Source organism: Oncorhynchus nerka, linkage group LG2, assembly GCF_034236695.1.
Source record: "Oncorhynchus nerka isolate Pitt River linkage group LG2, Oner_Uvic_2.0, whole genome shotgun sequence".
Taxonomy (NCBI): domain Eukaryota; kingdom Metazoa; phylum Chordata; class Actinopteri; order Salmoniformes; family Salmonidae; genus Oncorhynchus; species Oncorhynchus nerka.
The window spans coordinates 94,815,400-94,838,618 of record NC_088397.1 but is presented as its reverse complement, the minus strand read 5'-3'; the positions used below and the strand labels follow the sequence as shown (position 1 = coordinate 94,838,618).

General features: G+C 45.6%; 1 protein-coding gene and 1 long non-coding RNA gene across 2 annotated transcripts in view; both read right to left on the bottom strand.

Moving 5' to 3' along the window:
- LOC115125968 (homeodomain-interacting protein kinase 1-like) overlaps positions 1 to 16,932 on the bottom strand; it is a 67,083-nt gene extending 50,151 nt beyond the window's left edge. Inside the window, exons 1-3 of the mRNA XM_065021994.1 lie at positions 16,863 to 16,932; positions 8,561 to 8,958; positions 8,206 to 8,514 (exon numbers count right to left, since the gene is read on the bottom strand). Coding sequence (XP_064878066.1) covers positions 8,206 to 8,514; positions 8,561 to 8,958; positions 16,863 to 16,932 — 777 coding nt within the window. The remainder of the gene's footprint in view (positions 1 to 8,205; positions 8,515 to 8,560; positions 8,959 to 16,862) is intronic.
- Positions 74 to 3,876, bottom strand: LOC115125967 (uncharacterized). The gene is made up of 2 exons (XR_010459814.1): positions 2,615 to 3,876; positions 74 to 1,703 (listed from the first exon to the last, which is right to left on the bottom strand). It is a non-coding gene; the product is annotated as an uncharacterized LOC115125967 (long non-coding RNA).
- Positions 16,933 to 23,219: the final 6,287 nt, after the last annotated feature.

The following is a 23,219-nucleotide window of genomic DNA, read 5'->3' as shown; positions in this document are numbered from 1 at the left end:
GAATACACAGGGTTTCTCCCTCCACATATTGACTGATAAAATGCAATTTAAAAAAATACAATGTACAAAGTAAAAGATGTCAACTAAAAGTTTAATGCAGAGTGACAGGTTTCTTTTCCATTTCCGAGACATCAAGCCCGTCCGAACGTCATCCTGCAAGTCTCCATAGATCCACCTGTGAACCCAGTTGCTGTGAACCCAGTTGCTGTGAACCCAGTTGCTGTGAACCCAGTTGCTGTGAACCCAGTTGCTGTGAACCCAGTTGTTGTGAACCCAGTTGCTGTGAACCCAGTTGTTGTGAACCCAGTTGCTGTGAACCCAGTTGTTGTGAACCCAGTTGCTGTGAACCCAGTTGCTGTGAACCCAGTTGTTGTGAACCCAGTTGCTGTGAACCCAGTTGTTGTGAACCCAGTTGTTGTGAACCCAGTTGTTGTGAACCCAGTTGCTGTGAACCCAGTTGTTGTGAACCCAGTTGCTGTGAACCCAGTTGCTGTGAACCCAGTTGCTGTTCTATGACCAACGGCAGTTAGGACCGATGCTATCTGACTAACAAACGTGTCCTCTGTTTGACGTTTGAACAGGTCAGACTAAACCGAACTAAATGATGTTCTCCCCACTGAAAACCGCAGGTGAGCAGGCAAAGAGGCTGGCAGCAGAGTAGATCAGCTCCTGGCCCGTCATCAAAGATACTGGTCGGTCACACAAAAACAAAAATCCACTTTGTCATTATAGGGTAATTGTGTGTAGATGGGTGAGAGAAGATATACTTTATGCATTTTTTTTTTTTTAATTCAAGCTGTAACACAACATGTGGAATAAATCAAGGGGTATGAACACTTTATGAACACGGATTATAATCCAAACTACTAGGCCTCGCTCAAAGGTACATGTAACCAGATGACAAATGGCTAGCTAGTTAGCGAGGTGCGCGCTAATAGCGGTTCAATCGGTGACGTCACGCGCTCCGAGACCTTGAAGTAGTGGTTCCCCTTTGCACTGCTTTTGTATAAGGGATGGGTAATGATGCTTCGCCAACGCTCTGACCACTAGGCTACCCTGCCGCAAGGTCTATGTTAGTTACCAGATCGAATATGCAAAGGCATAAATAGAAAATACAAATGGTAGGCTAATAACCTATTAACATATGTACAGCATATAAAATAAATCCCATTTCACACTGATGGCCCCAAAACCCTTTTCACTAGGCTAGCTCATCCGAAACGTGTTGATTGACAGTCTGCTGGTCCAATCAGAGGGCTGAATGTGCGGTTCACTAACCAGTTAGTTGTACTTTTTTTTTTTTTTTTTTTGCAAGCGCATAGCTGCAGCTACTGTCTCCAGCTGCTTGGAGTAACTACGTCGACTCTGTGCAACACAACTAGTAACAAAACATTACAAAAACATGGTCTGATCATTTCAAGTCATCCGTCTCTAGATATTATATTTTTCTATGAAGCCGAGTTTTAAGTCATCAAATTTGTGACTCGAGTCCAAGTCATGTGACTCGAGTCCAAGTCATGTGACTCGAGTCCGCACATCTACAGAGAGGGTATGTCTGCGTGATGCAGCGGGTCCCCTTTTCTGGTCTCCTCCCTGTTGCATGTTGGGGGCTGCAAACTGGATCCGTCTCGAACAACTGCAGCAGGCGATCCTCATACACAATGTACTTCCTCATCTTACGAGGTGGTGTTGACACGGAGGGCCTGTGACAGGGTGATACAATAGACAAGTGGTTAAATTGCATTTTGTTAGAAAAGGACAAAGATTTTTGATAACGTACTTCACAACCAAGATGACTCTGACTGGTTGTATCTGCTGGTTTGAGGAACTAACCTTGGTCTGTCATCAGGGCAGTAACCTCAGTTAAGATATTTCTAAATCGTCACTAATTACCACAGCCGCAAACCCCAACCATTTCTAAACATTCTTAAAATGTGATTTCAAAACCTAACCACAATGCTAACCTTATGCCTAACCTAAAATCAAAACCCGGAAAGGCAACAAAGAAAATAAAATTGTTTTTCATGATTTGTTACAATATAGCCAATTTTGACTTTGTGTCTGTGTTAAATCCTAATTGCCTGCGTTTACAGATGTAGACTGGCCGCCTGTAGCCTCAGATGAGACGAGAGTCAGGTGGCTGACGACTTTGCGGTTTGATGCTCCAAATTCACTTGTATAAATACGACTCCGAGGTGAGGTTGTTACGACCAGAGTTGCATCCATTATTTAGTTTTGCCTTAAGACAATATACACGTGTATGAGCCACAAACTAACTTGCAAATCGGACTTGCATGCTAACGTTAGCTAGCTAGCTACCTAACCTGTAACTAACTTGCAACTCGCTAGCATGATCAAATAACAACATTAAATAACCAGCAGTATCTAGAAAATACACAAACTAGTAGGAGCGCGATTTAACTAACATTGTAATGAGACAGCTGGCTAGCTAGTTATACTTACGTTAGCTAAAATGTCAGCTAAGCCTGCCCCTGTTTTATCTAAACAAATATATAATGTTTTAAAGATAGCTACCAACATTACCAGCAATAACATTATCGAACGTCGTTAACTAAGTCATACCGGGGAGGTCATTATCTCTGGTTATACTCACCACCACCAGACGAGCGCCATCCACCTGTTCCGCATAGTCAGGATCCTCCGGCAGGACATGCAAACCACATAACTTTGGCTGTGGAGGCATGGTCACGATCTGCCTTCCGTTGGACGTGTTGGGAGAGGGGGGCAGGCAGACCGGGGCCAATTTGCACGTGGAGCTTGGCCAAAGGGGGCATGATTTTGTTAATAATTTGAATCCAAACCCCAATCTTCATTTGGCCCATAAATCCACCCTTACAACGACAAAAGGCCCAGGGATATATATACACAGAGAATATAAAACATTAGGAACACCTTTCCATGACAGACTGACCGGGAGACAGCTATGATCCCTTGTTGATGTCACTTGTTGAATTCACTACCAAATCAATGTAGATGAAGGGGAGGAGACAGGTTAAAAGAAGGATTTTTAAGCATTGAGACGGTCTGTTTCTGTCATGTATTAAAAGAAGCCAGTGTTTTTCCTCTCGTTGTTTCTGAGTAACTTGGGTCACGCGGCCAAAGACAAAGAGCCTCAGACTGACTGACCACGTTTTTTTTTGGTCCACCCTGTTCTTTTCGTATCTTTCAACGACAGTGTGGAGATATGAAGAGAACAGAGGTCAGCTTGCGCAGCAGTTATCACACTCACTCACTCACTCACACACTCACACACTCACACACACAGTCCACAGAGACACACACACTCACTCACGGTCCACACACACACACACACACAGTTACAGTCCACAGAGACACACACAGACACACTCACTCACAGTCCACACACACACACTTACAGTCCACAGAGACACACACAGACACACTTACAGTCCACAGAGACACACACAGACACACTCACTCACTCACAGTCCACAGAGACACACACAGAGAGACACACAGACACACAGGTTGTATTTTTCCTATAAAGGCTGAGACCCAAATCTTGTTTGTTGGTCTCTTAACGCTGCACTGTTGAGTGGTTAACCAGCTCCAGAATCTTATAATACATTATATCATATTATAGTAAACAACATATAGGGCTTAACATAGAACCACTTTAAGAACACCACATTTTTATTTAGGCCAAGCAAATGCATTGACATTAAACTTGTTATTTAATTTTTAAAAATAACAGAATTAATGGACTTGCCTGACTAAATAAACATGGCCATTTTTCTTTAGCCTATGAGACCGACACAGGAACACATAATACAGTCATGAATAGTGGTACCATTAATCTCACCATCGCAGTTCTTATAATGAGAAAGCGACCCCTCCCCCAATCATTTTGTAATAGAAGGATTTGTATGGAAAGCCAAGTTGAAGACAGAATTAGATGTTGTGAAACACCATTTGAAGAATATTCTCTCATCCAGAGCGACTTGCACATTTAGTGAATTCATCTTAAGATCGCTAGGTAGGAGAAACACATATCAGTCAGTCAGTCAGTAAGTACACTTCAATAAAATAAAATAAAAGCTATCAGCAAAAGTCATAGCTAGTAAAGGGGGAAAAGCTTGGACTGGGCTGAGCGGGGCCTTAAAGATGGGAGGGCCAAGAGACCAGAGGTGGCAGGAAGGAGGGCTCAGGGTGTGGTGAAGGGTTTGAGCCTGAAAGTAAGGAGGGACAGTTCCACTTGCTGTGGTGGCTATTCAGCAGTCTGATGGTCTGGGGGTAAAAACTATCGGCCAGCAGGTAGCCTAGTGGTTAGAGCGTTGGGCCAGTAACCAAAAGTTTGCTAGATTGAATCCCCGAGCTGACATGGTAAAAATCTGTAGTTCTGCCCATGAACAAGGCAGTTAACCCTGTGTTCTTAGGCCGTCATTGTAAATGTGAATTTGCTACATAAATAAAGGTTAGTCTGACAGTTTTTGCCACGATGCTGCTATGTCTGAGTGATGGAAGCGGGGAGAACAGGCCATGACTCGGGTCCCTGATGATCTTCTTGTGTCCTGGAGGCCAGGCAGTGAGCGTACCAGCCTCTGTAGCACGCGGGCGGTGCCGTACCAGGCGGTGTTGCACCCTGATAGTATGCTCTCGATGGTGCTCCTGCAGAACACTGAGGAGCCTCAGTGTCATGACACATTTCTTCAGTATCCTAAGTTGAAGAGTTGCTGTTGTGCCTGTAGAACACTGAGGAGCCTCAGGGACATGACACATTTCTTCAGTATCCTAAGTTGAAGAGTTGCTGTTGTGCCTGTAGAACACTGAGGAGCCTCAGGGACATGACACATTTCTTCAGTATCCTAAGTTGAAGAGTTGCTGTTGTGCCTGTAGAACACTGAGGAGCCTCAGGGACATGACACATTTCTTCAGTATCCTAAGTTGAAGAGTTGCTGTTGTGCCTGTAGAACACTGAGGAGCCTCAGGGACATGACACATTTCTTCAGTATCCTAAGTTGAAGAGTTGCTGTTGTGCCTGTAGAACACTGAGGAGCCTGGGACATGACACATTTCTTCAGTATCCTAAGTTGAAGAGTTGCTGTTGTGCCTGTAGAACACTGAGGAGCCTCGGGGACATGACACATTTCTTCAGTATCCTAAGTTGAAGAGTTGCTGTTGTGCCTGTAGAACACTGAGGAGCCTCGGGGACATGACACATTTCTTCAGTATCCTAAGTTGAAGAGTTGCTGTTGTGCCTGTAGAACACTGAGGAGCCTCAGGGACATGACACATTTCTTCAGTATCCTAAGTTGAAGAGTTGCTGTTGTGCCTGTAGAACACTGAGGAGCCTCAGGGACATGACACATTTCTTCAGTATCCTAAGTTGAAGAGTTGCTGTTGTGCCTGTCTCGGTCGGCAGCACTGCGAGGGTTAACTTACACACGTCCTCCGTAGAGACCGTAACTTCCTATCCCTCGTTGTCCCCGGGGGATTTTCCTCGGCCGCTCAAAATCGTCACTGTGCTCGAAAATGATGTTCAGCTCGTCCGGCAGGGCGGCGTTCGCGACATTCCTCGCAAACACCTTTTTTTTCCCGAGCACTTGGGCTGTTGTTGCCTCGCATGCGCTATCCCAACAGCTGTTCTTCACTTGACTGTCAGTCAGAAAATGTCTGGATCAGATGATGTGTGTAAATATCAGTATAATAGCATAATTAGAAAAATTCTACTTCATTTAACCTTTATTTAACTAGGAAATTATTATTTTACAATGACTGCCAACCCCAATGACAGTATCGATTTAGGTTTTAAGTATTTATTTTATTTAAATTTGACCTTTATTTAACCAGGCAAGTCAGTTAACCTCTTAAGTCGACCCTCTACTTTTTTGAACATTCTGTTAAAAATCGCGCAACATTTCAGCGCCCTGCTACTCATGCCAGGAATATAGTATATGCATTTGCTTAGTCTGTGTGGATAGAAAACACTCAGACGTTTATAAAACTGGTTAAATCACTGCTGTGGCTTTACCAGAACGGCATTTACATCGAAAAGCACAGGAAAAACTGATCACTGAAAATGAGAAAATATATCCATGCGCTACTTGAACCCATTGATAAAGGTGAACCACAATTAATTGACTGAGGTTGCAGTACCTACAGCTTCCACACGGTGTCTAGAGTCTTGTCATTTCCCTTCGAGTTTTTTCTTGGTCAAACACATACAGGACACCGTATCTCCTCACGTCTAGGACCGGATATTTTCGTTGAGTTTCTAGCCGGACATTTTTCCAGACGGACAGCTAATGATCTTTACATCGCCTCCTGATGAATTTTATCGCTTATTAACGTTTACTAATACCTAAAGTTGCATTACAAACGTATTTGAAGTGTTTTGTGAAAGTTTATCGTCGACTTTTGAATTTTAAAAAAAATGACGTTACGTTTTGAAACAATGTTTTTTCGTTTATCACACAGTCTACATATAACGATATCTAGGCTTTATATGGACCGATTTAATCGAAATAAAGACCCAAATAGTGTTTATGGGACATCTAGGAGTGCCAACAAAGAAGATGGTGAAAGGTAATGAATGTTTTCTATTTTATTGTGCGGTTTGTGTAACGCCGAAATGCTAATTATTTTGTTTACGTCCCCTGTGGGTCTTTTGGGGTGTTACATGCTATCAGATAATAGCTTCTCATACTTTCGCCGAAAAGCATTTTAAAAATCTGACTTGTTGCCTTGATTCACAACGAGTGTAGCTTTAATTCGATACCCTGCATGTGTATTTTAATGAACTTTTGAGTTTTAACTAATACTATTAGCATTTAGCGTAGCGCATTTGCATTTCCAGAGCTCTAGAGTAGAAGCAAGAGGTTAAGAACACATTCTTATTTTCAATGACGGCCTAGGAACTGTGGGTTAACTGCCTGTTCAGGGGCAGAACGACAGATCTGTACCTTGTCAGCTCGGGGGTTTGAACTTGCAACCTTCCGGTTACTAGTCCAACGCTCTAACCACTAGGCTACCCTGCCGTATCACGGTTAGGTGAGTCGGTTAGACACATTCGAGTTCGACATTATTTTGGATTTATGTGTCCATTTAAACAGTTTTCACCCCGTTAACATGAAGGAGACACTAACTGTTACTGAGACCTCTATACAAACACAAAAAATAATTATCTGACAGATTGAACCTTGTAAGAATCCTGGATCTATGGCTAATTTAACTGACTAATTAGATGCAAGTGTAACAGTATAACTTTAGACCGTCCCCTCGCCCATACCCGGGCGCGAACCAGGGACCCTCTGCACACATCAACAACAGTCACCCACGAAGCATCGTTACCCATCGCTCCACAAAAGCCGCGGCCCTTGCAGAGCAAGTGGAACTACTACTTCAAGGTCTCAGAGCAAGTGACGTCACCGATTGAAACGCCATTTAGCGCGCACCACCGCTAACTAAGCCAGCCGTTTCACATCCGTTACACTCACCCCCCTTTTGGCCTCCTCTTTTTCCGCAGCAACCAGTGATCCGGGTCACGGCACCAATGTAACAGTATAACATTTCACATCCGTTAAACAAGGACAGAAAAGTAAATGTTTGACGAATTTGGACAAATCCGTCAAGACGCCAACCAGGAGAAAGGCTTAAACACCAACTTGTGAGTTATATTGAATATGATCCCCCTTTATATAACAATATAATGACATTTATCAACCGATTTAGCAAAGTGTAGAAAATCCTCAGTGGTACCTAGATTCTAGACATGACCATGTATTAGCTGTGACACACTCAGGTTCCAGACTCTGTTTTTAGACGAGACTGACTTTAAAAGACCAAAAGTATCCAATTTACACTTTCCGGGTGAAATTTTTGACACTTTTGACTAAAAGAGTCTGATTCATATCGATGCGACATAGGCTGTTTTCAAGGGGATTGGTCGAAATTGGTTGCTTTTTTAGGGGCAGTCGCTCTAAAGGTCTATGGGACATTTCCTCTTGAAAGGCAATAAACGTCTAGCCAGGTATCCGAGCTGATATGCTCTCACGTCACAAAACCATGAAGGTGAAACGGATCACATCACAGTCTGGAATCCAGGCTAATACACATCACCAATTAAAATCAACCAAGCGTAACAGACTAACAAAGTAGTACCACGTCTTGAAGGGCGATAAACATGAATGAACCAAATCGATCCAAATCAAATAAATGACTCACCTCGATCTGACCCTGTCGTGCGTACGAGGGGTGGTTCTTGAGGATCTTGATGGCCACGATATCATTGGTTCCCCTCTTCCAACACTTGGTCACCTGACCGAAGGTCCCCCTCCCCAGGAACTCCAGCACCTCATAACTACAGGAGACCGAACACAGAATCTCATGTTGCACCAGCTGGTAGTCCCCCTCTCCGCTGGAGCTGGAGCTCTTGGTGGTGGGTGCCGAGTGGGGGATGGACTGGCCCGTACCCCCTCCTCCTCCTCCCCCCTGTACGCGTAGAGAAGACGGGAGGAGGGGCAGAGAGCTCCTCTAAGATCTGAACACTCCCACAGCCGCTCCCGGTCCCTTTGAGGACCTCGTCATTCTTCCTCTTCTGGCCCTGTCGTCGCATCCCGTTCCCCATGCTGGCCGTCTCAGAGTTTGTGTGTGAGGAGTGTGTGTACTGGTCGTTGAGGCGGCGACTGGAACCCCGGGGGAGGTTGCCCGTGCTGTCTGCTGGTCTGACCACCACCTGGCCACGGGAGCCTGGGGCGGGAGGGAACACTAACGCGGAGGGGGCGAAGGGGGGCACTGCCATGCCTAGTGCAGGGGTGAAGGAGTAACCCCCTACTCCCTGCTGTCCCCCCACGGAACCGTATGGGCAGTCAGAGGAAGCGTCCCAAACACAGTTCTCCACCTTCATCTTCTTGACACGACAAAATGCGCTGGAGGAGCTGGAGGGAGCAGAGAACACCTGGAGCTGGGACGACATACCTAAGGAGAGGAGGGGAGAGGGAAGGAGAGGAGGGGAGAGGGAAGGAGAGGGAGGAGGGGAGAGGAGGGGAGAGGGAAGGAGAGGAGGGGAGAGGGAAGGAGAGGAGGGGAGAGGGAAGGAGGGGAGAGGGAAGGAGAGGAGGGGAGAGGGAAGGTGAGGAGGGGAGAGGGAAGGGAGGAGGGGGAGGGAGGAGGGAAGGAAAGGAGGGGAGAGGGAAGGAGAGGAGGGGAGAGGGAAGGAGAGGAGGGGAGAGGGAAGGAGAGGAGGGGAGGGGGAAGGAGAGGAGGGGAGAGGGAAGGTGAGGAAGGGAGAGGGAAGGAGAGGAGGGGAGAGGGAAGGGAGGGGAGGGGGGAGAGGGAAGGAGGAGGAGGGGAGAGGGAAGGAGAGGAGGGGAGAGGGAAGGTGAGGAGGGGAGAGGGAAGGAGAGGAGGGGAGAGGGAAGGAGAGGAGGGGAGAGGGAAGGAGAGGAGGGGAGAGGAGGGGAGAGGGAAGGAGAGGAGGGGAGAGGGAAGGAGAGGGAAGGAGAGAAAAGAAGAGATCCACATACAGCATTTAACATGTGCCTTGATGAAAGGTCTTATAGCAACAAAACACATTGCATGTTACAGAATGCTCATTTAGCAAGAAATACATTCTGTGAATATGTGTTGTGTCCATTGTATCTGTCTGCTAAATTCCTCTCCTATCAACCAAAAACTGACTCCTGAGCCTGTGTTCACGAAGCATCTCAGGAACAGGAATACTGAACTAGAGTGCGTTTTCTCTTTTCGATAAAGATTACATGGACACGAAAGATCTGGGGGCCTGGGCCCGTATACACAAAGCATTTCAGAGTAAGAGTACTGATCTGGGATCTGTCATTATGAAATAAAAAGGCTAAACTGATCCTAGAACCAGCACTCTTCCTTTGAAATGCTTTGTGGATACGGTCCCAGATCTCTCCTGTCCATTCATTACAATCTTAAAGAGAAAACTGATCCTAGAACCAGCACTCTTACTTTGAAATGCTTTGTGGATACGGTCCCAGATCTCTCCTGTCCATTCATTACAATCTTAAAGAGAAAACTTATCCTAGAACCAGCACTCTTACTTTGAAATGCTTTGTGGATACAGGCCCAGGAGTTTATCCTACTTCTCACAATGTGTAATCATGATGTCCTCTTCTCCTCTCACCTAGGCTGCTAGCATGCATCTCCTCTCACCTAGGCTGCTAGCATGCATCTCATCTCACCAGGCTGCTAACATGCATCTCATCTCCTCTCATCTAGGCTGCTAACATGCATCTCATCTCCTCTCACCTAGGCTGCATCTCATCTCACCTAGGCTGCTAACATGCATCTCATCTCCTCTCACCTAGGCTGCTAACATGCATCTCATCTCACGAAGGCTGCTAGCATGCATCTCATCTCACCTAGGCTGCTAACATGCATCTCATCTCCTCTCACCTAGGCTGCTAGCATGCATCTCATCTCCTCTCACCTAGGCTGCTAGCATGCATCTCATCACCTCTCACCTAGGCTGCTAGCATGCATCTCATCTCCTCTCACCTAGGCTGCTAGCATGCATCCCATCTCATCTCACCTAGGCTGCTAGCATGCATCTCATCTCCTCTCACCTAGGCTGCTAGCATGCATCTCATCTCATCTAGGCTGCTAGCATGCATCTCATCTCACCTAGGCTGCTAGCATGCATCTCATCTCATCTAGGCTGCTAGCATGCATCTCATCTCACCTAGGCTGCTAGCATGCATCTCATCTCGGCTGCTAGCATGCATCTCATCTCACCTAGGCTGCTAGCATGCATCTCATCTCCTCTCACCTAGGCTGCTAGCATGCATCTCACCTCATCTCACCTAGGCTGCTAGCATGCATCTCATCACCTCTCACCTAGGCTGCTAGCATGCATCTCATCTCCTCTCACCTAGGCTGCTAGCATGCATCTCATCTCACCTAGGCTGCTAGCATGCATCTCATCTCACCTAGGCTGCTAGCATGCATCTCATCTCATCTAGGCTGCTAGCATGCATCTCATCTCACCTAGGCTGCTAGCATGCATCTCATCTCATCTAGGTTGCTAGCATATGCATCTCATCTCACCTAGGCTGCTAACATGCATCTCATCTCCTCTCACCTAGGCTGCTAGCATGCATCTCATCTCCTCTCACCTAGGCTGCTAGCATGCATCTCATCACCTCTCACCTAGGCTGCTAGCATGCATCTCATCTCCTCTCACCTAGGCTGCTAGCATGCATCCCATCTCATCTCACCTAGGCTGCTAGCATGCATCTCATCTCCTCTCACCTAGGCTGCTAGCATGCATCTCATCTCCTCTCACCTAGGCTGCTAGCATGCATCTCATCTCACCTAGGCTGCTAGCATGCATCTCATCTCATCTAGGCTGCTAGCATGCATCTCATCTCATCTAGGCTGCTAGCATGCATCTCATCTCATCTAGGCTGCTAGCATGCATCTCATCTCATCTAGGCTGCTAGCATGCATCTCATCTCCTCTCACCTAGGCTGCTAGCATGCATCTCATCACCTCTCACCTAGGCTGCTAGCATGCATCTCCTCTCACCTAGGCTGCTAGCATGCATCCCATCTCATCTCACCTAGGCTGCTAGCATGCATCTCATCTCCTCTCACCTAGGCTGCTAGCATGCATCTCATCTCCTCTCACCTAGGCTGCTAGCATGCATCTCATCTCACCTAGGCTGCTAGCATGCATCTCATCTCATCTAGGCTGCTAGCATGCATCTCATCTCATCTAGGCTGCTAGCATGCATCTCATCTCATCTAGGCTGCTAGCATGCATCTCATCTCATCTAGGCTGCTAGCATGCATCTCATCTCCTCTCACCTAGGCTGCTAGCATGCATCTCATCACCTCTCACCTAGGCTGCTAGCATGCATCTCATCTCATCTCACCTAGGCTGCTAGCATGCATCTCATCACCTCTCACCTAGGCTGCTAGCATGCATCTCATCACCTCTCACCTAGGCTGCTAGCATGCATCTCATCTCCTCTCACCTAGGCTGCTAGCATGCATCCCATCTCATCTCACCTAGGCTGCTAGCATGCATCTCATCACCTCTCACCTAGGCTGCTAGCATGCATCTCATCTCACCTAGGCTGCTAGCATGCATCTCATCACCTCTCACCTAGGCTGCTAGCATGCATCTCATCACCTCTCACCTAGGCTGCTAGCATGCATCTCATCTCCTCTCACCTAGGCTGCTAGCATGCATCCCATCTCATCTCACCTAGGCTGCTAGCATGCATCTCATCTCCTCTCACCTAGGCTGCTAGCATGCATCTCATCTCATCTAGGCTGCTAGCATGCATCTCATCTCACCTAGGCTGCTAGCATGCATCTCATCTCATCTAGGCTGCTAGCATGCATCTCATCTCATCTCACCTAGGCTGCTAGCATGCATCTCATCTCATCTAGGCTGCTAGCATGCATCTCATCTCACCTAGGCTGCTAGCATGCATCTCATCTCCTCTCACCTAGGCTGCTAGCATGCATCTCACCTCATCTCACCTAGGCTGCTAGCATGCATCTCATCACCTCTCACCTAGGCTGCTAGCATGCATCTCATCTCCTCTCACCTAGGCTGCTAGCATGCATCTCCTCTCACCTAGGCTGCTAGCATGCATCTCATCTCATCTAGGCTGCTAGCATGCATCTCATCTCACCTAGGTTGCTAGCATGCATCTCATCTCACCTAGGCTGCTAACATGCATCTCATCTCCTCTCACCTAGGCTGCTAGCATGCATCTCATCTCCTCTCACCTAGGCTGCTAGCATGCATCTCATCTCCTCTCACCTAGGCTGCTAGCATGCATCTCCTCTCACCTAGGCTGCTAGCATGCATCTCATCTCATCTAGGCTGCTAGCATGCATCTCATCTCACCTAGGCTGCTAGCATGCATCTCATCTCATCTAGGCTGCTAGCATGCATCTCATCTCATCTAGGCTGCTAGCATGCATCTCATCTCATCTAGGCTGCTAGCATGCATCTCATCTCCTCTCACCTAGGCTGCTAGCATGCATCTCATCTCACCTAGGCTGCTAGCATGCATCTCATCACCTCTCACCTAGGCTGCTAGCATGCATCTCATCTCCTCTCACCTAGGCTGCTAGCATGCATCTCATCTCATCTAGGCTGCTAGCATGCATCTCATCTCACCTAGGCTGCTAGCATGCATCTCATCTCACCTAGGCTGCTAGCATGCATCTCATCTCATCTAGGCTGCTAGCATGCATCTCATCTCATCTAGGTTGCTAGCATGCATCTCATCTCACCTAGGTTGCTAGCATGCATCTCATCACCTCTCACCTAGGTTGCTAGCATGCATCTCATCTCACCTAGGTTGCTAGCATGCATCTCATCTCACCTAGGTTGCTAGCATGCATCTCATCACCTCTCACCTAGGCTGCTAGCATGCATCTCATCACCTCTCACCTAGGTTGCTAGCATGCATCTCATCTCATCTAGGCTGCTAGCATGCATCTCATCTAGGCTGCTAGCATGCATCTCATCACCTCTCACCTAGGCTGCTAGCATGCATCTCATCTCATCTAGGCTGCTAACATGCATCTCTTCTTCCATTGCCTGACTGCACTATAGAAGTCTTTGGAGAGTTGGTTAAAGCTAGTCATGATGATTCTAACTGCATTGTGGGTAAGTAAGCATTTCACGGTATGGTTGTTGTATTCGGCACATGTGACAAATAAAATTAGTGTGTCGAGGAGAAACCCACGTCGCCAAATGATCGAATATAGTGCACTAAATGGGCTGTAACAAAACCCTGCAGGGAAGTTAGCTGGCTCTCCTGGAGCACAGAACTGGACAGTTTTATCTCAATCTCTTCATTCAAAGACTCAATCATGAACACTCTTACTGACAGTTGTGGCTGCTTTGCGTGATGTATCGTTGTCTCTACCTTCTTGCTGTTGTCTGTGCCCAATAATGTTTGTACCATGTGGTGTTGCTACCATGCTGTGTTGTCATGTGTTGCTACCATGCTATGTTGTTGTCTTAGGTCTCTCTCTTTATGTAGTGTTGTGTTGTCTCTCTTTATGTAGTGTTGTGTTGTCTCTCTATGTAGTGTTGTCTCTTTATGTAGTGTTGTCTCTTTATGTAGTGTTGTCTCTCTATGTAGTGTTGTCTCTTTATGTGGTGTTGTCTCTCTATGTAGTGTTGTCTCTCTATGTAGTGTTGTGTTCTCTCTATGTAGTGTTGTCTCTCTATGTAGTGTTGTCTCTCTATGTAGTGTTGTCTCTCTATGTAATGTTGTCTCTCTATGTAGTGTTGTCTCTCTATGTAGTGTTGTCTCTTTATGTAGTGTTGTGTTGTCTCTCTATGTAGTGTTGTCTCTCTATGTAATGTTGTGTTGTCTCTCTATGTAGTGTTGTCTCTTGTCGTGATGTGTTGTCTCTTTATGTAGTGTTGTCTCTCTATGTAGTGTTGTCTCTTGTCGTGATGTGTTGTCTCTTTATGTAGTGTTGTCTCTCTATGTGGTGTTGTCTCTTTATGTAGTGTTGTCTCTTTATGTAGTGTTGTCTCTTTATGTAGTGTTGTCTCTCTATGTAGTGTTGTCTCTCTATGTAGTGTTGTCTCTCTATGTAGTGTTGTCTCTCTATGTAATGTTGTGTTGTCTCTTTATGTGGTGTTGTCTCTTTATGTGGTGTTGTCTCTTTATGTGGTGTTGTCTCTTTATGTGGTGTTGTCTCTTTATGTAGTGTTGTGTTGTTTCTCTTGTCGTGATGTGTTGTCTCTCTATGTAGTGTTGTCTCTTTATGTAGTGTTGTCTCTCTATGTGTAGTGTTGTCTCTCTATGTAGTGTGTAGTGTTGTCTCTTTATGTAGTGTTGTCTCTCTATGTAGTGTGTTAGTCTCTATGTAGTGTTGTCTCTCTATGTAGTGTTGTCTCTCTATGTAGTGTTGTCTCTCTATGTAGTATGTAGTGTTGTCTCTCTCATGTAGTGTTGTATGTAGTGTGTGTGTAGTGTTGTCTCTATGTAGTGTTGTCTCTCTATGTAGTGTTGTCTCTCTATGTAGTGTTGTCTCTCTATGTAGTGTTGTCTCTCTATGTAGTGTTGTCTCTCTATGTAGTGTTGTCTCTCTATGTAGTGTTGTGTTGTCTCTCTATGTAGTGTTGTGTTGTCTCTTTATGTAGTGTTGTCTCTCTATGTAGTGTTGTCTCTCTATGTAGTGTTGTCTCTCTATGTAGTGTTGTGTTGTCTCTCTATGTAGTGTCGTGTCTCTTTCTATGTAGTGTTGTCTCTCTATGTAGTGTTGTCTCTCTATGTAGTGTTGTCTCTCTATGTAGTGTTGTCTCTCTATGTAGTGTTGTCTCTCTATGTAGTGTTGTCTCTCTATGTAGTGTGTCGTGATGTGTTGTCTCTCTATGTTGTGTAGTGTTGTCTCTCTATGTAGTGTTGTCTCTCTATGTAGTGTTGTGTTGTCTCTCTATGTAGTGTTGTCTCTCTATGTAGTGTCGTCTCTCTATGTAGTGTCGTCTCTCTATGTAGTGTCGTCTCTCTATGTAGTGTTGTGTTGTCTCTCTATGTAGTGTTGTCTCTCTATGTAGTGTTGTCTCTCTATGTAGTGTTGTCTCTCTATGTAGTGTTGTCTCTCTATGTAGTGTTGTCTCTCTATGTAGTGTTGTCTCTCTATGTAGTGTTGTCTCTCTATGTAGTGTCGTCTCTCTATGTAGTGTCGTCTCTCTATGTAGTGTTGTCTCTCTATGTAGTGTTGTCTCTCTATGTAGTGTTGTCTCTCTATGTAGTGTTGTCTCTCTATGTAGTGTTGTCTCTCTATGTAGTGTCGTCTCTCTATGTAGTGTCGTCTCTCTATGTAGTGTTGTCTCTCTATGTAGTGTTCTCTCTATGTAGTGTTGTCTCTCTTGTCGTGATGTGTGTTTAGTCCTTTATTTGTTTTACATGTTTAATCCCAGCACCCGTCCCCACATTTACATTACATTTAAGTCATTCTCTTATCTCTTATCTTATCCAGAGCGACTTACAAATTGGAGGAGGAGGTCTTTTGCCAGGCCGTCATTGTAAATAACCATTTGTTCTTAACTGACTTGCAAAATAAAAATACAGGCCACAGCCCTTATCTAGTGTCTGACTGTCAACAACAACGTTGTTCACAAACAGCTATCTAGCTAGTGTGCTCAAGGCAACTGCACTTAACATTATACATGTTATACTAGCCATTTATGAGACAAAAAAATAAAAAAAAAATAGAAGGAGCTTCTCCATCTGAACTGTTTTCCATCTAGGTTGACCATTGCAATGTTAAGGCCAAGACAGTGGACTCTCCTGAGACAAAGGCCTAGCTAGATAACTGTCAAAATGTTGTGCCACGCTGGTGAACATCCACATTTCACCTCCAGGCGTAATCTATTGCAGTGGTTCCCAAGCGGTGGGATGACATTGACAAAATAATATATATATACACACACACACAGAACAAAAATATAAAACACAACATGTCTCATTTTTCATGAGCTGAAATACAAAATCCAATAAAATGTTCCATAATCACAAAAAGCTTATTTCTCTCAAATGTTGTACACAAATGTGTTTACATTCCTGTTCGTGTGCATTTCTCCTTTACTAAAATAATCCATCCCCCTGACAGTTGTGTCATATCAGGAAATGGATTCAACAGCATGATTACACAGGTGCACCTTGTGCTGGGGACAATAAAAGTCCACTTTAAAATGTGCAGTTGTGTCACAACACAATGCCACAGATGTCTCAAGTTGAGGGAGCGCACAATTGGCACGCTGAGTGCAGGAATGTCCACCAGAGCTGTTGCCAGATAATTGAATGCTCATTTCTCTAATATAAGCCGTCTCCAACTTTATTTTAGAGAATTTGGCAGTACGTCCAACCGGCCTCACAACCGCAGACCACATGTAGCCATGCGAGCCCAGGGCATCCACACCCAGATTCATCGCCTGGGGGATTCAGAGGAGTATTTATGTCTGTCATAAAGCACTTTTGTGGGGGGAAAAAGTCATTCTGATTGGCTGTGCCTGGCTCCCCAGTGGGTGGGCCTATTGCACTCCAAATCATGTGAAATCCATAGATATATTCATTTGTCCCTAATCTATTTCAATTGACTTATTTCCTTATATGAACTGTAACTCAGTATAATCTTTGAAAGTGTTGCATTTATATTTTTGTTAAGAGTGTGTATATATATATATAAATAATAATAATAATGTTTCAGTATCAAAAAATGTTTCCAGTGTAAACTTAAACATCTAAAAACCGAATAGATTTGATGTAAAAAAAGGCCTTGTACATTTTACAATAGCCTATAATCTTTCATCATTTACAATCAACAACATACAAGCCAGACAATCAGGTTCCCATTGATTTTGATATGTTTGAGCCTAAGAACACAGCATTGGCCATGTCAAATTGTACTGAAATTAGCTTAAAAACGGTAACGTTTTACTTCCAGTTCCATGGCAGGGTGCCTGGATTTGCATGAGATTAACTTTGAAAATGCTAGTTTCAATCTGCTGCCAAGATAATGTTGTTGATGTATTGCTTGTTCTACTTGTTTTTGCACCCCTCAACCCTTCTGGTGGGTCGCAACTCAAAATACAACTCAATCGGTGGGTCACGAAGCCAAACAGTTTGGGAAGCCCTGATCTATTCAATAGGAAGTTTTATTGTATGTTACCTATTTCTCAAACAATACAATCGATCAAACGCAGAAAAATAAAACAGAGCTAGCCGAGATTGTAGTTGTCTATGTCTTCAGTAATGACAGTAGCTAGCTGGCTAACTTTAGCTGCTTGTCCCATTTCAAGCCTAGCTAACTAACGTAGTTAGAAACGTCAATATCCCCCTCGGGATGTAAACCCTACCAAAAACATCGTGTTTGAGACATCTACATACCTGATTTGATTTCACAGTGTAATGTCGATGGTTAATACAGTCATCAATTGAAATCCCACACAGGCTAGCAGATTATCTGATTTAGTTAGCTGACGTTCGCTATTTTGCCGATTAACTAGTAACGCTAGGCCTTCATTTCATTGTTTTCCAACGACAGAGAAGTAGATAAGAAGAAACACACAATTCGCGTGGGGGTTTCGGTCGGAAACAGTCGACTCGGTTGAAATAAAAATGAAATAAAAAGCAATAAAATAATAAAAACGTATTTCGGTCAATTAAAAAACACTTATTTTATGAGCTAAAACCCGATCATAATACCACCTAACAGCAGACCGCTGTGAAGCAAGCCAGAAATACTAAGTACTTCCGGGTCACGGATTCTTCTTCTGCGGTTGGGTTAATCGGCGGTTGGTATGTAGCGTTATGGTGCATTTACCGCCACCTACTGTACTGGAGTGTGGGCCAGAGACCGGGACAAACTAAATCCTACCTGCCAGCCCCGTTGCTCTCAAAAAATAAAAAATATGTCAGACTATATGATGTTCTACTCAATATACTCTTTAAAATAATTTCCTGTATCCCCTTCTCCCTCATACTAGATGTCAGCCTCTCTCTTTCCCTCTGATACTGCCCACACTGTAGCAGTACCTGCTCCACGGTCTCTGTTTCCTGGTAATAATCACACTTTCCTGTTGGATGCTTTCCCATCACATTTAAGGTCCTGTGTCCCACCCTTAATCTACTGTCTGTGTCCCTCCCTTAATCTACTGTCTGTGTCCCACCCTTAATCTATTGGCTGTGTCCCACCCTTAATCTACTGGCTGTGTCCCACCCTTAATCTACTGGCTGTGTCCCACCCTTAATCTACTGGCTGTGTCCCACCCTTAATCTACTGGCTGTGTCCCTCCCTTAATCTACTGGCTGTGTCCCTCCCTTAATCTACTGTCTGTGTCCCACCCTTAATCTTGTAAAAAATAGCCTCCTCTCTCCTATCCCTTCCTGCCGTCCTCCCTTTCCAGACTTTCCTCTGTACTTGAAATAAATGCCTGCCTTTAGTATCTCTATTCCACTGCTCCTGCCATCTCTGCACCATCACTGTCCATATCAGGCTTTTAACCTGCTCCTTCCCCTCCACCCCCACATGAGCTGGGACCCAAGTCAATCTTATCTGTCTAATCCTGCCATGGGTTTGTAGCACCTCGTTAAAGCAGATCTTGTCTGTTACATGACCTAAAGGACTGGAGACTCATTAACACTGCACATGAATCAGAGCAAATAACTTATCTGTCTGGCTTGACTACCTCCACCCACTGCAAGGCCAACAGTATGGCCATCAGCTCCGCCAGATATACAGCCAGATGATCTGTAATACGTTTCCTGACTTTCACCCCACATTCCTGCACTACAGATGCTGACCCAGTACGTCCTGTCATTGGATCTTTTGAACCATCTGTGTAAATGGCCACAAAATGATGATAAACAGTATCCAGACGTGTCTTAAACCAATCGGATGGATCAACACCCTCCCTATCTTTCTGTAGTCTCTCCAATAGTTCTAGATCTACTACTGGAGGTGGGAGGAGCCATGGTGGATTTATAGGAATATCTACCGTTGGACTAAACTCCCTTCCATCCCATCTCCTTCACCTGGGTATTACCCCAGCCACCCAAAACTCGTGTTCTGTCTTCGCTCATGTCCCCAGCATGCCTGTAAAATCTCTTTCGCAGGAGGAGACACCCCATGTCCCTGTAGGTTGAATCAATAATTCATTGTCAGCGGCTGTCTCCTAATCTGCAATGGCTTATATCCCCCATCTCCACCTGTAGTTCAGCCAATGGGGAGGTCTGAAACGCCCCACTCCCTGTATAACATCTAGCCTTTCCAATGATGTCCGGGCTGCCGAACCATACGCTATACTGCCATAGTCTATTACAGATGATGTCTGGGCTGCCGAACCATACGCTATACTGCCATAGTCTATTACAGATGAGGTCTGGGCTGCCGAACCATACGCTATACTGCCATAGTCTATTACAGATGATGTCCGGGCTGCCAAACCATACGCTATACTGCCATAGTCTATTACAGATGAGGTCTGGGCTGCCGAACCATACGCTATACTGCCATAGTCTATTACAGATGACGTCCGGGCTGCCAAACCATACGCTATACTGCCATAGTCTATTACAGATGAGGTGTGGGCTGCCGAACCATACACTATACTGCCATAGTCTATTACAGATGAGGTCTGGGCTGCCGAACCATACGCTATACTGCCATAGTCTATTACAGATGAGGTGTGGGCTGCCGAACCATATGCTATACTGCCATAGTCTATTACAGATGAGGTCCGGGCTGCCGAACCATATGCTATACTGCCATAGTCTATTACAGATGAGGTCCGGGCTGCCGAACCATACGCTATACTGCCATAGTCTATTACAGACCAGATCAATGCAACATACATGGTCCTCAATGAGGAACGCCCAGCCCCCCCCCCTCCCCCCTTCCTCAATGAGGAACGCCCAGCCCCCCCTTCCTCAATGAGGAAAAATACAGCTACAAGACTCCTTGTTCCGCTGAGCCTTCCTGACCTCACTGGGTCCATAGTTCCCCTCCCCTTCCTGAACCCACTCTGATGTAGCGATACTAACCCCCTGCTCTCCAGGAAGTAAGTTAGCCTCTCCGTAATCATACGCTCCATAATCTTACATACATGTGATGTTAAAGCTATTGGCCGATAGCTTGTTGGCCTCGCCATCACTTCAGGATGCCCCTCTCTCGTTCCCTCTCTCCCATCCATCACTTCAGGATGCCCCTCTCTCGTTCCCTCTCTCCCATCCAGCACTTCAGGATGCTCCTCTCTCGTTCCCTCTCTCCCATCCATCACTTCAGGATGCCCCTCTCTCGTTCCCTCTCTCCCATCCAGCACTCCAGGATGCTCCTCTCTCGTTCCCTCTCTCCCATCCAGCACTCCAGGATGCCCCTCTCTCGTTCCCTCTCTCCCACCCATCACTTCAGGATGCCCCTCTCTCGTTCCCTCTCTCCCATCCATCACTCCAGGATGCCCCTCTCTCGTTCCCTCTCTCCCCCTCCATCACTCCAGGATGCTCCTCTCTCGTTCCCTCTCTCCCCCTCCATCACTCCAGGATGCTCCTCTCTCGTTCCCTCTCTCCCATCCAGCACTCCAGGATGCTCCTCTCTCGTTCCCTCTCTCCCATCCATCACTCCAGGATGCTCCTCTCTCGTTCCATCTCTCCCATCCATCACTCCAGGATACCCCTCTCTCGTTCCCTCTCTCCCATCCATCACTCCAGGATGCCCCTCTCTCGTTCCCTCTCTCCCATCCATCACTCCAGGATGCCCCTCTCTCGTTCCCTCTCTCCCATCCATCACTCCAGGATGCCCCTCTCTCGTTCCCTCTCTCCCATCCATCACTCCAGGATGCTCCTCTCTCGTTCCCTCTCTCCCATCCATCACTCCAGGATGCCCCTCTCTCGTTCCCTCTCTCCCATCCATCACTCCAGGATGCTCCTCTCTCGTTCCCTCTCTCCCATCCATCACTCCAGGATGCTCCTCTCTCGTTCCCTCTCTCCCATCCAGCACTCCAGGATGCTCCTATCTCGTTCCCTCTCTCCCCCTCCGCCCCTCCTCTGACAAATTTGCCGAGCTATGCACTTCAACAAACGCTTTGGCCATCATCTCTGCCTTCTCTTCATCTGCTACTGCCACATCCTACCACCTCGTCAACACTGGATAATCCCACTCCCTTCTGACCCCACACATCCTCTTAATCATCCTGGTGTCGCCCTTCCAAAGGTGTCACAGAATCGACGCCAACATGACCTCTTTGCCTGATGGATAGTTCTCCTCACCAGGACCTGTTTATACTGAATCAGACTGAGGGATAGTTCTCCTCACCAGGGCCTGTTTATACTGAATCAGACTGAGGGAACGTTCTCCTCACCAGGGCCTGTTTATACTGAATCAGACTGAGGGAACGTTCTCCTCACCAGGGCCTGTTTATACTGAATCAGACTGAGGGAAAGTTCTCCTCACCAGGGCCTGTTTATACTGAATCAGACTGAGGGATAGTTCTCCTCACCAGGGCCTGTTTATACTGAATCAGACTGAGGGATAGTTCTCCTCACCAGGGCCTGTTTATACTGAATCAGACTGAGGGAAAGTTCTCCTCACCAGGACCTGTTTATACTGAATCAGACTGAGGGATAGTTCTCCTCACCAGGACCTGTTTATACTGAATCAGACTGAGGGATAGTTCTCCTCACCAGGGCCTGTTTATACTGAATCAGACTGAGGGATAGTTCTCCTCACCAGGGCCTGTTTATACTGAATCAGACTGAGGGATAGTTCTCCTCACCAGGGCCTGTTTATACTGAATCAGACTGAGGGAACGTTCTCCTCACCAGGGCCTGTTTATACTGAATCAGACTGAGGGATAGTTCTCCTCACCAGGGCCTGTTTATACTGAATCAGACTGAGGGATAGTTCTCCTCACCAGGGCCTGTTTATACTGAATCAGACTGAGGGATAGTTCTCCTCACCAGGGCCTGTTTATACTGAATCAGACTGAGGGATAGTTCTCCTCACCAGGGCCTGTTTATACTGAATCAGACTGAGGGATAGTTCTCCTCACCAGGGCCTGTTTATACTGAATCAGACTGAGGGATAGTTCTCCTCACCAGGGCCTGTTTATACTGAATCAGACTGAGGGAAAGTTCTCCTCACCAGGACCTGTTTATACTGAATCAGACTGAGGGAAAGTTCTCCTCACCAGGACCTGTTTATACTGAATCAGACTGAGGGATAGTTCTCCTCACCAGGACCTGTTTATACTGAATCAGACTGAGGGATAGTTCTCCTCACCAGGACCTGTTTATACTGAATCAGACTGAGGGATAGTTCTCCTCACCAGGACCTGTTTATACTGAATCAGACTGAGGGATAGTTCTCCTCACCAGGGCCTGTTTATACTGAATCAGACTGACGTGATTCTATTTTTTTTAAAGAGATTCTATATAAAAAAAGAGATTCTAAATAAATAAAGAGATTCTAAATAAATAAAGATATTCTAAATAAAAAAAGAGATTCTAAATAAATAAAGAGATTCTAAATAAATAAAGAGATTATAAATAAATAAAGATATTCTAAATAAAAAAAGAGATTCTAAATAAATAAAGAGATTCTAAATAAATAAAGATATTCTAAATAAATAAAGAGATTCTAAATAAAAAAAGAGATTCTAGAATAAATAAAGAGATTCTATATAAATAAAGAGATTCTAAATAAAAAAAGAGATTCTAGAAT